This window comes from Hyla sarda, chromosome 7 (genome assembly GCF_029499605.1).
Source record: "Hyla sarda isolate aHylSar1 chromosome 7, aHylSar1.hap1, whole genome shotgun sequence".
Taxonomy (NCBI): domain Eukaryota; kingdom Metazoa; phylum Chordata; class Amphibia; order Anura; family Hylidae; genus Hyla; species Hyla sarda.
The window spans coordinates 187,120,069-187,137,712 of NC_079195.1; the positions used below are offsets into that span (position 1 = coordinate 187,120,069).

Consider the following 17,644-nt stretch of genomic DNA (forward strand, 5'->3'; position numbering starts at 1 on the left):
TTTCCTCATTTTTGTTGCTTCTGAGCTGATCTTTCAAGCGAGGTGGGCTCTGTTCTCCTTTTTCGTTACAAGCCATATAGTGAAATAGGTTGGTCCCCATATGGTAATAAAAAATGATCATTACAAGGGTAATGCCACTGAAAACTAAGGCTTGGTTGGAATAGTTACTAACAGCCTATTATTCCCCAAGTATTATTTCCATTTTTTTTCTTTCTTGATTTGTATTAATCTTTCTTCATTTATTTCCTTAGACACCAAGAACAATATAAATGCAACCTGATTGTGTGGTTTCACCCTATTACTGGAGGATAAGATAAGGATCTTGGCGAGATAAGGAATCCTGCGCGCTCATGTGTATGATGATATTGGTATTGGGAGAGTTGTTGAATGAACAGATACTATATGGGTACTCTAAAGGAGTAGTCCCCCATGTCTCATCGCGGGGTATTCAAATGCTGGGACCCCCCACGATTTCCTTTACGGCGCTCTGTCTCTCCTCACGCATGGCTGTTGACTGAACAGGTACTATATGGGTACTCTAAAGAAGTAGTACCCCATGTCTCATCACGGGGTATCCAAATGCTAGGACCCCCCCAGGATTTCCTGTACAGTGTACAAGCAAGCCAGAGCATCGTACAGGAAATTGCAGTGGGTCAAAATGATGGGACCTCTTTGAATAGGGGTCATATTTTCTTACATGGGACTACTCCTTTGAGGCTTAGTAGCAGAAGCAAACTAAAGAAGGGACTAGTTTTGATAGGAATAAACCGATGGCTGCTGCTAACTTAAGGTTGATCTGACATTAGGTTTAGGTTATGCTGTCCTATGTATCAGCATTGCATGTGGACAGGCCTGTTCTCCTATGAGATAAGACAAAATAATATAGTGCCATTTTGATTATAGGAGCATTAAGAGAACACACTGGAAACTGGATCGTTTATGAGTTCGGTGAATAGACTTTTAATGGAGCAGCAAAATGCACGTGTGACCACTGCTCCAGTCAATCTCCTCTGGTAATTGTGAGGTACCATCTATCATGCAATTTTTATCTATTCTATGGATAGGAGATACATAGATTTTTTTCATATAACCCCTTTAAAAATGGCTGAAGGGGTGTGGCTTAAATGGGAAGATGTAACTAATTGATGAGTAGAGTTAAAGTGTGTCCTATGTGTGAATGGTGCAGAAGGAGCTTACTTCTCACACTCCTGTGCTTGTGGCCTAGTTGGCCATTGGACGATCTGACACATCTCTATGGGGCCTATGCCTTCCCTGGTACAGGAGTATTGTACCTCCGATGCTGGAGAATCAGTGTATTTCAGGGATTAATAGGCAGCTAAGCAACTAGTGGCCAAATGATGTGCACCTCATTCTGCTCTACTGCCCCTTAATCTGGAGCACCAATGGAGTTCAGCAAATATAGTAGCAGCAATAGCCATCATACTCCAAAACATCGGGTGCCATCCTCTGGAAGAAGGGTGTGAGCCAAGTGCCCTCCCAGTCGGGTGACTTCCTTATAGGCCTTGGTAGCTACATAAATGGCCATAGACATGGCTACTGGACACATGGACACTATTAAACCATTGTGAAGACCCTTTTACATGGTCTTTGGAACATCTGGTAATTTTTGGCCAGTTAAAGAGACAGTACACCAAAATGTATACAGATTATTAATGTGCAATAACTAAAGGCTCTATCCCCCTGTGTAATACAGCCAGTGATCATCTTCCCTGCTTAAAAATTGTCATTTGTCAGCCGCACATCTCCCTGTGTATTAGAAGATGAGCAGTCAATAGAAGAATAAAGAAAAGGGCCGCACGAGTGATTGTTTGTGTGTCATTCCCACAATTTAGTCAAACCTCGGTAAAGGAGCGCCAATCTACAAGATCAGCACTTGTTTACATAGAGCATTGGCCCCTGTATTAGGGCCCTATAAAAAGCACAGCTTGTCTCCTTCCCATCTCCTATATTCGGTTAGTCTAATGGCATTCTCTAGGCTACATGGTAAGAGCTGACTTTTTGTAATAAATGGACACATTGGCCCTCATTTACTTAGAAAATCGGGTTGTAAGTCTATCTTTCTTTCTTACCCGACTGCTTTTTCCCCCTGGTATTTATTATTATGTTGCATCCTGTTTGTCGCACTGGGTTTTGTTGGTTTTGGTTTCCAACTCCTCTGAGTTGTCGGGAAAAAATCCACAACAATTCAACAAATTCGGGTTGGAAACCTTTATAAATACGTGGGAAAGCTCAGAAATATCCGGTTACGCCCCTTTTTCGGGTTTGGGAGAATCCACATCGGGTCCGTCGGGAAAAAATTTTGCATCGTGTCGCAGACTGGCGCACAATGTCTGCGACATGTCTCAGACAAAGATGCGCCAAAAAAACCCGACAAAACAAGTCAGGTTTAGAATAGTAAATGAGGGCCATTGTTTGAATAAGGGAAAATTACATAAAAACATTAAGGGAACCCTAAAATGTGCAGAGGTATCCGTTGTTCTCTTAAAAGTAGTGTGTGTTCTGTATGTATTCACAAAAGGAAAAGACAACAAGGAAAAAAGTGCAAAACCACCAATATACGTAAAAATATGTAGACAACTTTTATAAGTAGAAGACAAAAAAGACCAGACAAATGGATAAAATCAATTAAAAAACAACACACCAGAGACCAACACCTGAATATAGCAGTGAATAAGCTTTATCAGACCCTCCTACATGTACCAATAAACAGATGGCTATATACCATGCAACCAAATAAAAAAAAATCTTACTCAATAACTACTACACAGTGCTAAATGGTCACAATACTAAACAATACAGAAACAATATCCGCATTATAAAGTTCACAAGATAAGGAGCAAAATAGAAGTTCAGTCACCCAGTCTGCACTATTAGTATTAGAGTATAGCCCATAGTCTAGGAGGAAAGTGGCCCCTATTTGTAACGGTGTTCAGTATGTGTCCAGTGTATGGGACGTGTATGGAATGGTTTTTGCATTTGGGTGTCATGTAAGCAGCATGTTAGGGGGCATTTAAAGGGGTACTCCACCCCTAGACATCTTATCCACTATCCTTTGGATCTCCCTTCAGCACTTGCCATTCGTTTAGAACACCAGCTGCGACGCCGGAGGCTCGTAATGTCACAGCCATGCCCCTTTGTGATGTCACATCAAGCCCCCTCAATGCAAGTCTATGGGAGGGGCCACGCCCCCTCCCATAGACTTGCATTGAGGGGGAGGACGTGACATTACGAGGGGGGGTGTGACCCTGACGTCGCTAGTCATCCGGCACAGAGCGAATTTTGCTCCGTACACGAGATAACTAGGGTGCTGTTGGGGGGGGGGGGGGGTTGGGGGGTACCAGCGGCAGGACCCCCCTGATTAGACATCTTATCCCCTATCCTATGGATAGGGGATAAGATGTCTGGGGGCCCTTTAGAGTACCCCTTTAAGGAATTGGGGCCCATACACATGTCTTTTACCGGGGCCCCATGCTGTTACTGTCCACCCCTGGGCCGTCATCACTTGTTCCTTACAAATATGCACAGTGACGATAGAGGAAGGAGACATAATAGGGGAAGTTGTTACGTATTGTTCCAATCTTCAGTTTCAGAATCTGTTGCTGACAATTGTATAGTGTCACTCTGCTTCCTCTTGTGTCACCAACACATATGAACAGTGCGGGTGCCGTGAGGTGCACTTACTTGCCCTATTACTTGGTAACAGAGGAAGAATAACTTCTGAGGATCAGTCAAGAAAGGATAACATCCTAGTACGCAGCGATGGCTCTGGTTGAGATCATGCGCCTTTGGAGCGAGGGGGTGGCTGCTGCCGAGAAAGACGACTGGAAGGGTGCCCTGAAATTATTCACATCCATCGCAGAACCCCGATCCAAGATCTGCTTTAACATCGGCTGCTGCCATCTTGTTTTGGGAGATTTATATGGGGCAGAACAGGTAACACACTTTTTTTCATATGGTAAGATGCATCGGATAAGGGAAGTCATTTCAGTAATAATTATATTAGATAATAGGGGACATTAAAAACCTGTGTAAGGCTGGGTTCACACTACGTTTTTGCCATACTGTTTTCAATCCGTTTTTCTAAAGAAAACCGTATGGCAAAAAAACGGATGGAACAGTATGTAAAAAAGTTAACCGTATACGTTTTTAAACAGTTTACTGTTTTTAAAAGTGCATACAGTTCCGTCAGTTTTTATAAAAATAAAACCCATACGTTTTTGAAAATTTTGTCCACTTTTAATGGGAGGGGTCTTGGGTGGGGACTTTAGGATTCAAATGCGCATGTGCAAAGTAAAAACGTATAGGTTTTTCCCGTATGTGCGTATACATGTGCGTTTCCCATTGACGTCCATGCGGTTGCGGTTGCAGTACGTTTTTTTTAAACCGGAGTCAAAACCGTGGTTGACCATGATGTTTAAAAACCGTACTGCAACCGCATAAGTTTTTTTTAACATGGACGTCAATGGGAAACGCACATTTATACAGTTCCATACGGGAAAAACATATACGGTTTTACTTTGCTCATGCGCATTTGAATCCTAAAGTCCCCACCCAAGACCCCTACCATTAAAAATGGACAAAATTTTCAAAAAGTATGTTTTTTTTTTAATAGAAACTGACAGAACTGTATGAACTTTTAAAAACAGTAAACTGTTAAAAAAACGCATACGGTTTACTTTTTTCAATACTGTTCCATCCGTTTTTTTCCCATACGGTTTTCTTTAGAAAAACGGATTGAAAACAGTATGGCAAAAACGTAGTGTGAACCCAGCCTTATTTTTGTTACCGTAATATTAAAGGGGTACTTCACTGGAAAACATATATATTGTTTTAAGTCAACTGGTGCCAGAAAAGTTAAACAGATTTGTAAATTACTTCTATAAAAAAAATCTTAATCCTTTCAGTACTTATCAGCTGCTGTATGATCCACAGGAAGTTCTTTTCTTTTTCAATTTCCTTTCTGTCTGACCACAGTGCTCTCTGCTGACACCTCTGTCCATTTTAGGAACTGTCCAGAGCAGGATAGGTTTTCTATGGGGATTTGCTCCTACTCTGGACAGTTCCTAAAATTGACAGAGGTGTCAGCAGAGAGCACTGTAGTAAGGCAGAAAGGAAATTTAAATAGAAAAGAACTTCCTGTGGATTGTATAGCAGCTGATAAGTACTGGAAGGATTAGTTTTTTTTATAGAAGTAATTTACAAATCTGTTTAACTTTCTGGCACCAGTTGATTTAAAAAAAAAAATTTCTTCCAGTGGAGTACCCCTTTAATAATGCTCAAGTTCACTTATGTTGCTATGAAAATATATGAGGTTTCACTTTTTTCCATTTGGTGCCAAAAGTTTACCTTTTTTTGTGCCAATTTAGAATCCTGAAAAATTCAAGAAGCAAAATGAAAATCACACTTATCGATATTTTAAGATATTATTATTGCGTTCTTCGAAAACCTCACACAGGGTTATGGTTCATACATGTCTCAGGGGGTAGATATTAGAAAAATCTGATTACTGAAAATGCAGATATACATAAAACCCTAATAGGAAAACATAACAAATATTCAGGAGAAATTATTTAAATTTTATTTTATTAATTTATTTATAGTCCACATAAAAAATGTGTAATGTCCCAGTACAGGATATTCTCCTGTAAAGTACTTAAGCCCTGTCAGGTTGAGTCCCTCATTGTCCTAGCAGCTCTCCTGCAGCCTCTACCCCATAGTAGTAAGTCTAATGTTATGTATGGTGTTGTAAATATAGTGCATAATGTTATGTATAGGTATATAAAGTATAAAGGACCTTTAACCCCTTAAGGACTGAGCCCTTTTTCACCTTAAGCACCCTTTTTCGCAATTCTGACCACCGTCACTCTAAGCGTTAATAACTCTAAAACACTTTTACCGAATATTCTGATTCTGAGATTGTTTTTTCGTGACATATTCTACTTTATTTTGGTGGTAAATTTTCGGCGTTACTTGCATCCTTTCTTGGTGAAAAATCCCAAAATTTCATGAAAAGTTAGAAAATTTTGCATTTTTCTAACTTTGAAGCTCTCTACTTGTAAGGAAAATTGATATTCCAAATAAATTTTATTTTTATTCACAAATACAATTCAAAGTAGAGCAGCAATTTTCAAAAATTTCATGAAAATTGCAAAATCTGAAGGGACAGATGTTACAGAACTACAACTACCAGCACGCCTGGGCGGTCTAGGCATGCTGAGAGTTGTAGTTTGGCAACATCTGGAGGGCTACCGTTTGGACACCACTGTAACAGTGGTCACCAAACTGTGACCCTCCAGATGTTGCAAAACTACAACTCCCAGCATGCCCACACAGCCTCTGGTTGCTGTCTGGGCATGCTAGGAGTTGCAGTCCGGCCTTCCTAGTGGTTGCCACAGTAAAGATCACATTCATTTCACTTTCATTTCTTCAAACCCCCCCCTTCGATTCCCTACCTGAGCCGTGACCTCGGCTGGATGTCTGCGATGATTGCCGGGCCCCACGCATCTTCTCCCCCCCGTTCTGCCCGACATCCAGGGGTGGGCAGAACGGGGGGTTTCCATGGCAACCCCCTGTCCTGTGCTGCCATTGGTCAGAACTCAGTTCTGACTATTATCAGGGGATAGGAGGAGATCGCAGCACTGCGACCTCACTCCTATCCCTTAGGCTGATCGGGGCTGTCACTGACAACTCCGATCATCCCTATTTTCCGGGTGATCGGGTCACCAGAGACCTGATCAGCCCGGAATTGGAGAAAATCGCATGTCTGAATTGACATGCGATTTTCTCCGATCACCGACATTGGGGGGGGTCTCAATGATTTCAGCAGGCATCCCGATCCGGTCCCCAACCGGCTAGCGGCGGGGACCGGAATTCCCACGGGCATATCCATACGCGCCCTGCATCCTTAAAAGGTTAAGGACCTTTGGAGGTATCACCTGTTATGTTCACATGATGTGTTATGTTACACAGAGAGCACCAGTTGACCACCTGACCTGCAGCTTGTCCTATGGGCTTCTGGCTCAGCCCCCCTTTATAAGAGTGGGAGCCATTACAATCTCTCTCTTACACCACAACTCCTGCTGAAGAACAGCAAAGCACAGACATCACAGATCCTGTGTTACACCTGGAGGCCATAAAGCCTGCACACCAGCCACATTGTCACTAAGTCATCTCATCTATGTCAGCTGTCTCTACCAAAGTCAAGTCACTAGTCAAGTCAATTATAGTCAGAGTGGCTGTATTGAAGTCTGACCCAAAAGTACTGCAAGGCCCTGTCCGTGTTACTGGTTGACTCTCTGGGATTCTGGCCTAGCTGTAAAGACTATAACAAATGTCTAACCTCAAGAAAAGCTACCGTTAACCCTTACCAGGTCTTGGACTATTATTGCCCTGCCTAACCTTGGGATAGCGGTGCTACCGTTCGGGTGGTTACCGGAAAAGCCACTCTGGCGTCACAAACATTAAGGGTTAATAACACCTTGCCCCTGGGCTATACCATCTGCCCCATCCACCTACAACCCTTCACACCCTGCGGTCACACCAAAACTTTGGCGTCACCACAAATGAGTCCCCAGACAACTAGTAAAAAATGTTTAAAATAAATTGAAATATCTGCGAGTTAACAAAATATTGTATTGAAATTTTGGATTAATTTAAAGTACAAAACACACTCTAAACTTCAGAGCTGTAATCTTTTACTTTTACATGGGTATATCAAGATGATAAGTAAATAAATAACGAAGATTACCTGTCACATATTGTCAGCATTGGGAGAACTGCCGGTTTGTTAACTGTTTTAGTCTATCAATCTGATATATTATTTAATATTTGCCCATATTATCTATTCTGCAGAAATTTTACATGATAAAATAATAAATATAAAAGAGATCAAGCAAATGATGGTGGGATTTTTGATACTACTTATGAACGTACATTATGGGATATACCCATTGGCACAGTAACTATAGGAGGCCCCTTCCGCTGTCTGGGCATGCTGAGAGTTGTAGTTTTGCAACAGCTGGAGGCACACTGTTTGGAAAACACTGCTCTAAAGTTAAAAGGGTACTTCAATGCTTCAGCGTTCTGAACATTTTGTTCAGAACGCTCAGAGCCAGAGGCCGTGATTGTGACGTCATGGCCACACCCCCTCCATTAATGTCTACAGGAGGGGGCGTGTAACCAGACACGCCCCCTCCCATAGACATGAATGGAGGGGGTATGTCTTGATGTCACTACCACTGCTGAAGGAACCTGGCATTTGTTTAGAACGCCGGGTGCTGCGGGAGATCGCGAGGCCCCAGCAATGGATCCCCAGCGATCAGACATCCTATCCCCTATCATTTGGATACAGGATGATATGTCTAGCAGCGGAGTACCCCTTTAAATTTTAAAGTTATTCATATGTAATAATCAGAATATCAATGTTCTGCTTTAAGTTTAAGCTACCTTAAGTATGACTTACTGTTGTTTAGCAAAACATTAACGAATTATAGAGACAAAGAGTCAAAAGTTTTGATTGGTCGGGGTTTGCTAGAAGAAGCCAGGAGAAATGCTCAGCTAAGTGTTTCTCTCCCCAGCTCGCTGGAGAAAACAGATTCTTTGGTAAGTCTATGGAGCCCGACTCCTGCAGCTAGACAGAGAAAGCAGCGAGATGGGAAGGGAAGAGCTTAGCTGAGCGCTTCTCCCGCCTCATTCGGCGATTGTTGGTGAGTCTAAACACCGAGACCCCAACTGAACAAAACTTTTGACATTTCTGTATGACATGTAAAAAGTTTTGTGAAACAACAGTAATGATTTAAGGAGTGGTCTTTTTGATGGGTGGAATCTAAGGGATCGTATGATCAATGTATTTACATGATGTGTGTACAGTATATCATGTTGTATCTTCACTTTTCAAATAGCCTAGGACAAATTTTCAGCCTCCGAATATAAATAATGATGGTTCCCATAAGATGGCTATAAGTAGAGGTTTGAAAAATGTATTTAAAACAAACATGTATAAAAAAAAACAATAAATAATAATATATATATATATATATATATATATATATATTTTTTTTTTATTTTTTTTTTACAATACATAAACTTTATATGCTGAAACTGGAATTCCTTAAAGAGAACCTGTAACAGTGAAAATGCAGTCGGCTTTACCAGCATCGTGTTATAGAGCAGGAGGAGCTGAGCAGATTGATATATATTTTTGTGGGAAAAGTTCCAGGATAACTTGTCATTTATTCATATAAATATCTGGTCATTCTGGACTAAGTAGACAAGTGGGCGGTGCTAATCAGTGATTGACAGCTGTCTAATTATGAGTATGCATGCACAGAGAGCTGTCAATCTCTGAGTTGGACCGCCCACTTGTCTACTTAGCCCAGAATGATAGAGATTCATATGAATAAATGACAAGTTATCCTGGAACTTTTCCCATAAAACTATATATCAATTTGCTCAGCTTCTTCTACTTTAGAACATGATGCCTGCAGATTGGACTGAAGATATGACAGGTTCACTTTAAAGCCAGTTAAATGGTTGTCTTGCCTGTAGAGAAAGAAACATATTTGTAAGGCTGCATTCACACCATGTTTTTTCAATACAGTTTCCATATACGTTTTCTATGTGAAAACCGTACGGAACTGTATTGAAAACCGTATGCATTGACTCTCCATTGAAAACCGTATGCCAAAAGATGCATCAGGTTGTGTCCGTTTTGCATCATGTACGGTTTTGTCAGTTTTTTTTTCCCGTACCCAAAACCATAGCCTACCATGGATTTTGGTCCGGTGAAAAACTGTATTAAAACATATACCTTTTTTTTTAACATGGGAGTCAATGGGAACCGTACAGAACCGTATGTGCATACCGTTCCATACGGTTTTTGACTTTCTTGTAATTTTTTTTCTTGTCATTTCAATCAAACAGTGAAAAGTTAAAAACGTATACAATTTTTTTCTTAAAAAACTGATGCAACCGGACATCATTTTTCAAAACATATACGGTTTTTAACTGTATACGGGTTAAAATTTGTACACACGTTTTGATACAGTTTAGTCAGGTTTTGAGGAATCAGTTTTTCTTCCAAAACCTGATACGGGAACTGCATTGCAAAAATGTGGTGTGAATGCACCCTAAATGTGATTCCTAGTATGTCAAAAGAGTGCAGACATGAAGAGGTGCAAAAACTTGTATAGGAGATACTTTTTTTTACTTGTTAGGCTGGGTCCACACTACGTTTTGTCCCATACGGGAGCGCATACGGCAGGGGGGAGCTAAAAGCTCGCACTCCCGTATGTGACCGTATGCGCTCCCGTATGCCATTCACTTCAATGAGCCGACCGGAGTGAAACGTTCGGTCCGGTCGGCTCATTTTTGCGCCGTATGCGCTTTTACAACCGGACCTAAAACCGTGGTTGACCACAGTTTTAGGTCCGGTTGTAAAAGCGCATACGGCGCAAAAATGAGCCGACCGGACCGAACGTTTCACTCCGGTCGGCTCATTGAAGTGAATGGCATACGGGAGCGCATATGGTCACATACAGGAGCGCGAGCTTTTAGCTCCCCCCTGCCATATGCGCTCCCGTATGGGACAAAACGTAGTGTGGACCCAGCCTTACTTGGAAATTTTGTTCCCCTTAAACCTTTTTCCTTATTATCACTAGGATAAAATGAAAACAGAAGAAACCCCAAAAAACGACATTATAGTATTTACAATTGAAGTTAGTTGGCCTACACAATATGAATCATGAATACAATTTCTCATGCATGTTGATGTTTTGCATTATTCTTGCTGTCTTGCAGGCCTTCACGAGCACCATAGAAAAAGATAAGCACTTGGCTGTGGGGTATTTTCAACGTGGCGCTGTCCTCTTCAAGAAGGGCCAGTAAGAGACACCACAACTTTTAGGCTGGGTTCACACCACGTTTTTACAAATATGGTAACCGTATACTGTTTTCCGCAAAAAAACGTATACGACCGTATCCGAAACCGTATGCATAGAGAATGCATTGTAAACCGTATTCCAAATGTTGTGTACGGTTGCATCCGTTTTGCCTCGGATACGGTTTTGCCGATTTTTCAACCGTAGGCTAAAACGCTGTCGACCACGTTTTTGCCTCCGGTTGGAAAACCGTATGCGAACCGTATGCGGTTCTTTTAACATTGCTGTCTATGAGAACCGTACACAGAATTTCAGAATACGGTTGTATACGGTTTTTCTAATCCGTTTTTGGAGTTGACACATGCGCAGATTGGAATTTCAATAGAACAATAGTAACTTTATTAAATTGCTGGAAAACTGATTCCAACAAAATAGCAAAACCGCGCGCAAAAACTGATGCAAACGGATAGAACCATACGGGGAAAAACCGTATACGTTTTAATTTGGAGTCATACGGTTGGATAAGGTTGCATACGGTTTTTGCCATATACGTTTTTTAGCGGAAAACCGTATACGGTAACCGTATTTGAAAAACGTGGTGTGAACCCAGCCTTATACAGCACTTTTTAACATTTAGTAATGCTCCATCTTTGGTTAACATTTTCCCTGTAACCAGTATAGGAACAATTTAGCAGCTTTTTTCATTTATGTTTATATAGTTTGTATCTATAGTATTTGCTGTTGTCTGATCTTAAAGGGGTTATCCAGCGGATAGGGGATAAGTGTCCCATACGGTGTCCCGCTCTCCTCATGAATGGGGGCATGTCGACCAATGCACAAAGCAGTGGCCAACAGGCTCCCTCAATGCATCTCTATGGGAGAGCTGGAGAAACGGTGCCGTGCTGAGTTCAATACACTCCATTCATGCCTAGAGCCTGGCCGCGGGGCAGTACATCGCAGGGGTCCCAGTGGTTGGACCTACCGCTATCTGACACTTATCTCCTATCCTGCGGATAGGGGATACATTTTTAAATACTGGATTACTCCTTTAACATTACTGTACATCATTATCTATACATAGGATGTGGTTATAGGGAGGGGTCAGAGGTAATAGTTGCATAATATAAGAAAGAAGCAATACCGTGCACTCACCGCATAGTCTGTGTAGTCAGTCCAGGAGGCTCAAGGTCCGGGAGATGTCCATAGATGGCACCGAAGCGCTAGGAGCGCTTCGGTGCCATCTATGGACATCTCCCGGACCTTGAGCCTCCTGGACTGAAAACACAGACTATGCGGTGAGTGCACAGTATCGCATCTTTGTTATATTATGCCTTGTTTCTTGACCCTGGATACGTTGCACCCTGCAGGTGTTTTGAAGTTATTGGCTGAACGGAGGATCGAGGCTTAGTACACACATAGTAGTGAATACGTTATTCTGGTTTCCATATAGTGGTGTGCCTCCTCCCTTCCTTTTTTTACTAGAGGGTAACAGTTGCACACATGCCTGGTGCCTTAAAGCGCAACTGTCATCAATATTTACCCCTAACGCTATACAAAGCATGTAAAAGCTGTGTAGCACAGTACTGCAGGCATACATTTTATTGTCTAATCGTTGGCTTTATGATTGTAAAAACTGCTTTATCCATAGTCATGCACAGTCAGAGAGGCGTGGCGGGGGGTCCACAATGCCATGCCTCTCTTGAACAACGTCACAGCATCTCGGCCCTGTGTGAGAAACATACAGCTCCTCCGTGCATGGTCTCCGACCAATAGAGGCAGAGAGCTTTCCGAGCACTGTAATGGACTGTAATGGTCGCAGACGGCGCATGCATGGAGGAGCTATATGGGGGAGATTTATCAAAACCTGTCCAGAGGAAAAGTTGTTGAGTTGCCCATAGCAACCAATCAGATCGCTTCTTTTATTTTGCAGAGGCCTTGTTAAAAATGAAAGAGGCAATCAGATTGGTTGCTATGGGCAACTGGGCAACTTTTCCTCTGCACAGGTTTTAATGAATCTGTCCCTATGTCTCTCACATAGGGCCGAGATGCTGTACTGTTGTTCAAGAGAGGCGTAGCATTGGGGACCCCCGCGATGCTTCTCCGACTGTGCATGACTCTGGATAAGATCAGTTTTTACAATCATAAAGCCAACGATTAGACAATAAAAGGTATGCCTGAATTACTGTGCTACACTGCATTTACATGCTGTGTATAGCGTTAGGGCTAAATATTGATGACAGTTGCGCTTTAAGGTTCCTCTGCTATATTAAAAGACAACAGTTTTATACATGGCTCACAGTAGAAAGGCTTATATTATGTTATGCTCCTGCCTACGCACCTTAATCATTAGCTCAGTCTATTCATGTCACAAGGTCCTGTTCACACGGACTAAAATTACAGTATATCATGGCCCAGATTCATCAAACGGTGTGAGAGAAAAAGTGGAGAGATTTTCCCACAGCGACCAATCACAGATCAGCTTTCACTATACCAGAGCTCGTGAGCTGAGCTGTGATTGGTTGCTGTGGGAAAAATCACTTTTTCTCTCACATATTAATAAAGAAATAGTAAGTGCTGATAGGGGTTTACAGAAATAGTGATACGTGATAATATTACTAATGCATACCTGAGATCTGAGACAATGGCGAATTTGTCACGGTAGAAAGCTTGTCAACAGAGCAGGTAGTTCCAGTGGGAATAGTGGTAAACTGTACCAATAGGATATTTATTTGATCTTAATTTGATCTATAGGACATTGGTTTTCAATAACATGTAGGTACTGGAGTTATACCTAATGTACAGTATTGCCTGGTTTACAGGGTTATTAGCCGACTGGGTAAATGCTGTGCTCTATAACCGTTCCTTTCACATACCCGTGTTGGCTCTAAAAACAAATAACACATAACCAGTTTTGATCCTCTGGAACTTAGAAACCTTGCGTTGTTCCTGATTGCAGGTATGGAAGTCACAAGTAAGTAAATCCACAATGGACAAGTTAACACGCAATGAATATGCTCAGTACATTACCGGCCGTAGTTGCTACGATGTCTGTCATGTTGCTACGGTCCCACGCAGCTTCATCACCCGATGAAGCTGCGAGATTGCAGTGAAACGCGTTGCATTTTGAGATTAAAACATTTTCAATTTTTACCTGTCTCCTGCTGAGTTTATCCTGCGCCTCGTGGAGCCGGCATCCTATGTGAAGCCCTATCTTTCCCTGGAACTATACTAGCCGCAGGGCAGCGGATCACTCACTATCTTCACGTGCCTACCATTGTTGTGTATGTTGTTACACAACAATTTGGGGTGAGCGGCTTTCATGCCTAGCCTTTTCATTTATATATATATATATATATATATATATATATATATATATATATATATATATCTTTTAATGCACCATGGAGTGCTCTCTTATCTCCTTTTAGAACATAGATTTTGGCACAGGGACAAAGGATACAGAATATTACACTTTTAGTTTTACAGTGGATGTGATGTTTTATTTTATATTGGGTGTTATCCGCCTGGTTCTGAACCATTAAAGTAGGAGAACTGTTGTTCATGGCTTTGCATGCACTGCATTGTCTACACGGGTAAAAATAAAAATGCATGTTCTTGATTAGTCTGTTCTTTTGATGTTAAGGGTTCCCTCCTGGTCTCCTGTATCTGTTTTTTGTGTTTTCTTAAGTTGTTCCTCCTCATATCCCTCAGTTATAATTTTTTCTTCATTTGGTTGGCTTCCTGATCATATTGTTCTATTTCGCTACAGTTGCGACGAACTCTTAAGAATTGGCTAGTGATAGTGAGGTCTAAAAAGTCAGGGGACACTTGACTGTATGATGCGGTAAAGTTTAAAAAGAAAGTAGTTTTATTAATGGTATATGAAAACATGGTCAGAGTGTCCTCACTGCCTTCACAAATAAAAATTACATCATCAATAAAACGTGGCCAGAGGATGAGGCCTGCGCCCAAGTGGCCCCCTGGGTAGATGGCCGTCTCCTCCCACAGGGCCACGTTTTTAAATAACATTAATAAAAACACTTTCTCTGGTAGACCACTGGTGTATGGCGGGGACCACGGGTGTAGCAGACTGAGTGGTGGGATCAGATATTATTAACCCCTGGGGCACGATGTTGTTAACCCCTAGTGTTCGTGACGCCAGGATGCGGTTGTATGGTGTGGGCCACTGCCGACAACCAAGCCAAAGCGGCATATATTAAATGAGAGTCCAAAGCAGGTTTTGAAGCAACTGGAACTTTACTGAAAAAGGCAGTATAACAGTTCTTACAGATAGCCAACTTCCACAGAGGCAACTGGGACACAGGGAATCTCTCAGGCTTGCTTGGACTTGTAGTAGTAATAATAAGGATGATGGAGGCCACTGTGCTACTGTTATGACTTTTGTAGGGACAGTAGAGACTTGACTTGTAGACACAGAAGACTTACAGATTAGATGTGGCTGCAGACTTGTAGGCTTTGGCCTAGCTGTACAGGACTTGTACAGGACTTGTGCTTCTTTGTCCAGGAAGAGAGCAGGAACTAAGGGGGAGATTTATCAAAACCTGTGCAGAGGAAAACTTGCCCAGTTGCCCATAGCAACCAATCAGATCGCTTCTTTCATTTTTCACAGGCCTTCCTAAAAATGAAAGAAATAAGCTGATTGGTTGCTATGGGCAACTGGGCAAGTTTTCCTCTGCACAGGTTTTGATAAATCTCCCCCTAAGAGAGCTAGTGTGGAGACTACAGCCCCTTATATATCAGGGGCTGGACTAAATCCCATTGGTAGCGGGTTGCCTGTGGTCACCTGTGCCTCCAGGTGTCAGGTAATCACATATCACATGACAGATCACATGACCTTAGGAAGGTCCTATGCAGTTTAAACATCTTAATAACCTTTGCACATAGCTTATATTCACTGTACAATACCTATAATAAATGTACATAATTAATATACATTAGAATACCATAATAGTGACCTATGGCGACCCTGCAGGAGAGCTTTGTGGACTTGAGGGACTCTACCTGAGGGGACTTTAGGACTGTACAGGACCATGTTCTTTACCGGGACACATTTCTTTTTAAACTTCACCGCATCATACAGTCAAGTATTAGTCAAGGTTTTTAGACCTCACTATCAGTATCCGTGATAACAAAATACACACCCAGACCTATAATAAGCCAACGGACAGTAACAGCCTGATCCACATGGACATTTGCCATCTACCCATATGGCTCAGCAATGTCCCCCTAGTCAATTCTTAGGACTTCGTCGCAACTGTAGCGAAATAGAACAATATGATCAAGAAGCCAACCAAATGAAGAAAAAAATTATAACTAAGGGATATGAGGAGAAACAACTTGAGAACACACAAAAACAGACACAGGTGACCAGGAGGGAACCCTTAATATTAAAAGAACAGACTAATCAACCACATGCAGGAAATTTGGATGATGAGCGGAATCCAAAAATCCAGATACCAATCACCGTAAACATAATTTCCTATTCCGCAAAATAGTGAAACGGCATTGGCACCTCGTGAAAAGTTCCCCCTCCTTCGTGTATAAAAAAAGCACAAAATGATGGCAACTGGATAGCTCCCACTATTAAGAAGACTATGGCCCTCATTTGTAAGTCTATCTTGCTTTATTACCCAACTGCTTTTTTCCCCTGGTATTTATTATTATGTCGCATCCTGTTTGTCGCACGTGGGTTTTGTTGGTTTTGGTTTCCAACTCCTCTGAGCTGTCGGGAAAAAATCCACAACAATACAACAAATTCGGGTTGGAAACCTTAATAAATACGTGGGAAAGCTCAGAAATGTCGGGTAACGCCCCTTTTTCGGGTTTGGGAGAATCCACATCGGGTCCGTCGGGAAAAAATGTTGCATCGTGTCACAGACTGGCGCACGATGTCTGCGACATGGCGCAGACAAAGATGCGACAAAAAAACCCGAGAAAAGAGGTCGGGTTTAGAATAGTAAATGAGGGCCTATAACTTTAAAAAATCACACAGAAACATTTCTTCAGTCAAGAAATGTTTTTTTTTTACCCATGTAGACAATGCAATGCATGCAAAGCCATGAACAACAGTTCTCCTACTTTAAAGGGGTACTCCGGTGCTTAGACATCTTATCCCCTTTGGATAGGGGATAAGATGTCTAAGCACCGGAGTACCCCTTTAATGGTTCAGAACCAGGCGGATAACACCCAATATAAAATAAAACATCACCTCCAGTGTAAAACTAAAGGTGTATTATATCGGATCCTTTGTCCTTGTGCCAAAATCTATGTTGGCCGTACAATATCCAAAGGAGATTTGAAGGACATCCTTTGTCCATTCATTATAGGGAAAAATACCACCAGTCTGCTATAGGATCAACATTCTTTGGCATTGAAAAAGTGGCACCCCATTGATGGGGTGGCAATTATATTGCACAACTTTCAAGAACAGAATCTAAGTGGATATGTAACTTAAACTCATTGAAGCCATATGGACTCAATTCAGAAATTGAATTATTTGGTTTTCTGTGATGTGATGGGATAATTTTCCTGCCAGTAGTTCACATTAGCATGTACTTGATGTAGATTCCAATTCATATAACAACTGACAACAACGGGTTAACCTCTAGCGTGATTGCACTGACCAGTATAAGGACGGCCAGCCCCACCACAATCACTGCTCCAGACTAAGGAAACCGAGATGCAGTTTCCGAAACGCGTCGAAGTATTGTGGAGCCACCGCTTAA

The 17,644-nt window shown here is 41.8% G+C and overlaps 1 protein-coding gene across 1 annotated transcript in view; it reads left to right on the forward strand.

Moving 5' to 3' along the window:
• The first annotated feature begins 285 nt into the window (after positions 1 to 285).
• Positions 286 to 17,644, forward strand: part of NCF2 (neutrophil cytosolic factor 2) — a 73,049-nt gene continuing 55,690 nt past the window's right edge. Inside the window, exons 1-3 of the mRNA XM_056531866.1 lie at positions 286 to 1,024; positions 3,725 to 3,954; positions 10,819 to 10,901. Coding sequence (XP_056387841.1) covers positions 3,781 to 3,954; positions 10,819 to 10,901 — 257 coding nt within the window. The 5' untranslated portion in view covers positions 286 to 1,024; positions 3,725 to 3,780. The remainder of the gene's footprint in view (positions 1,025 to 3,724; positions 3,955 to 10,818; positions 10,902 to 17,644) is intronic.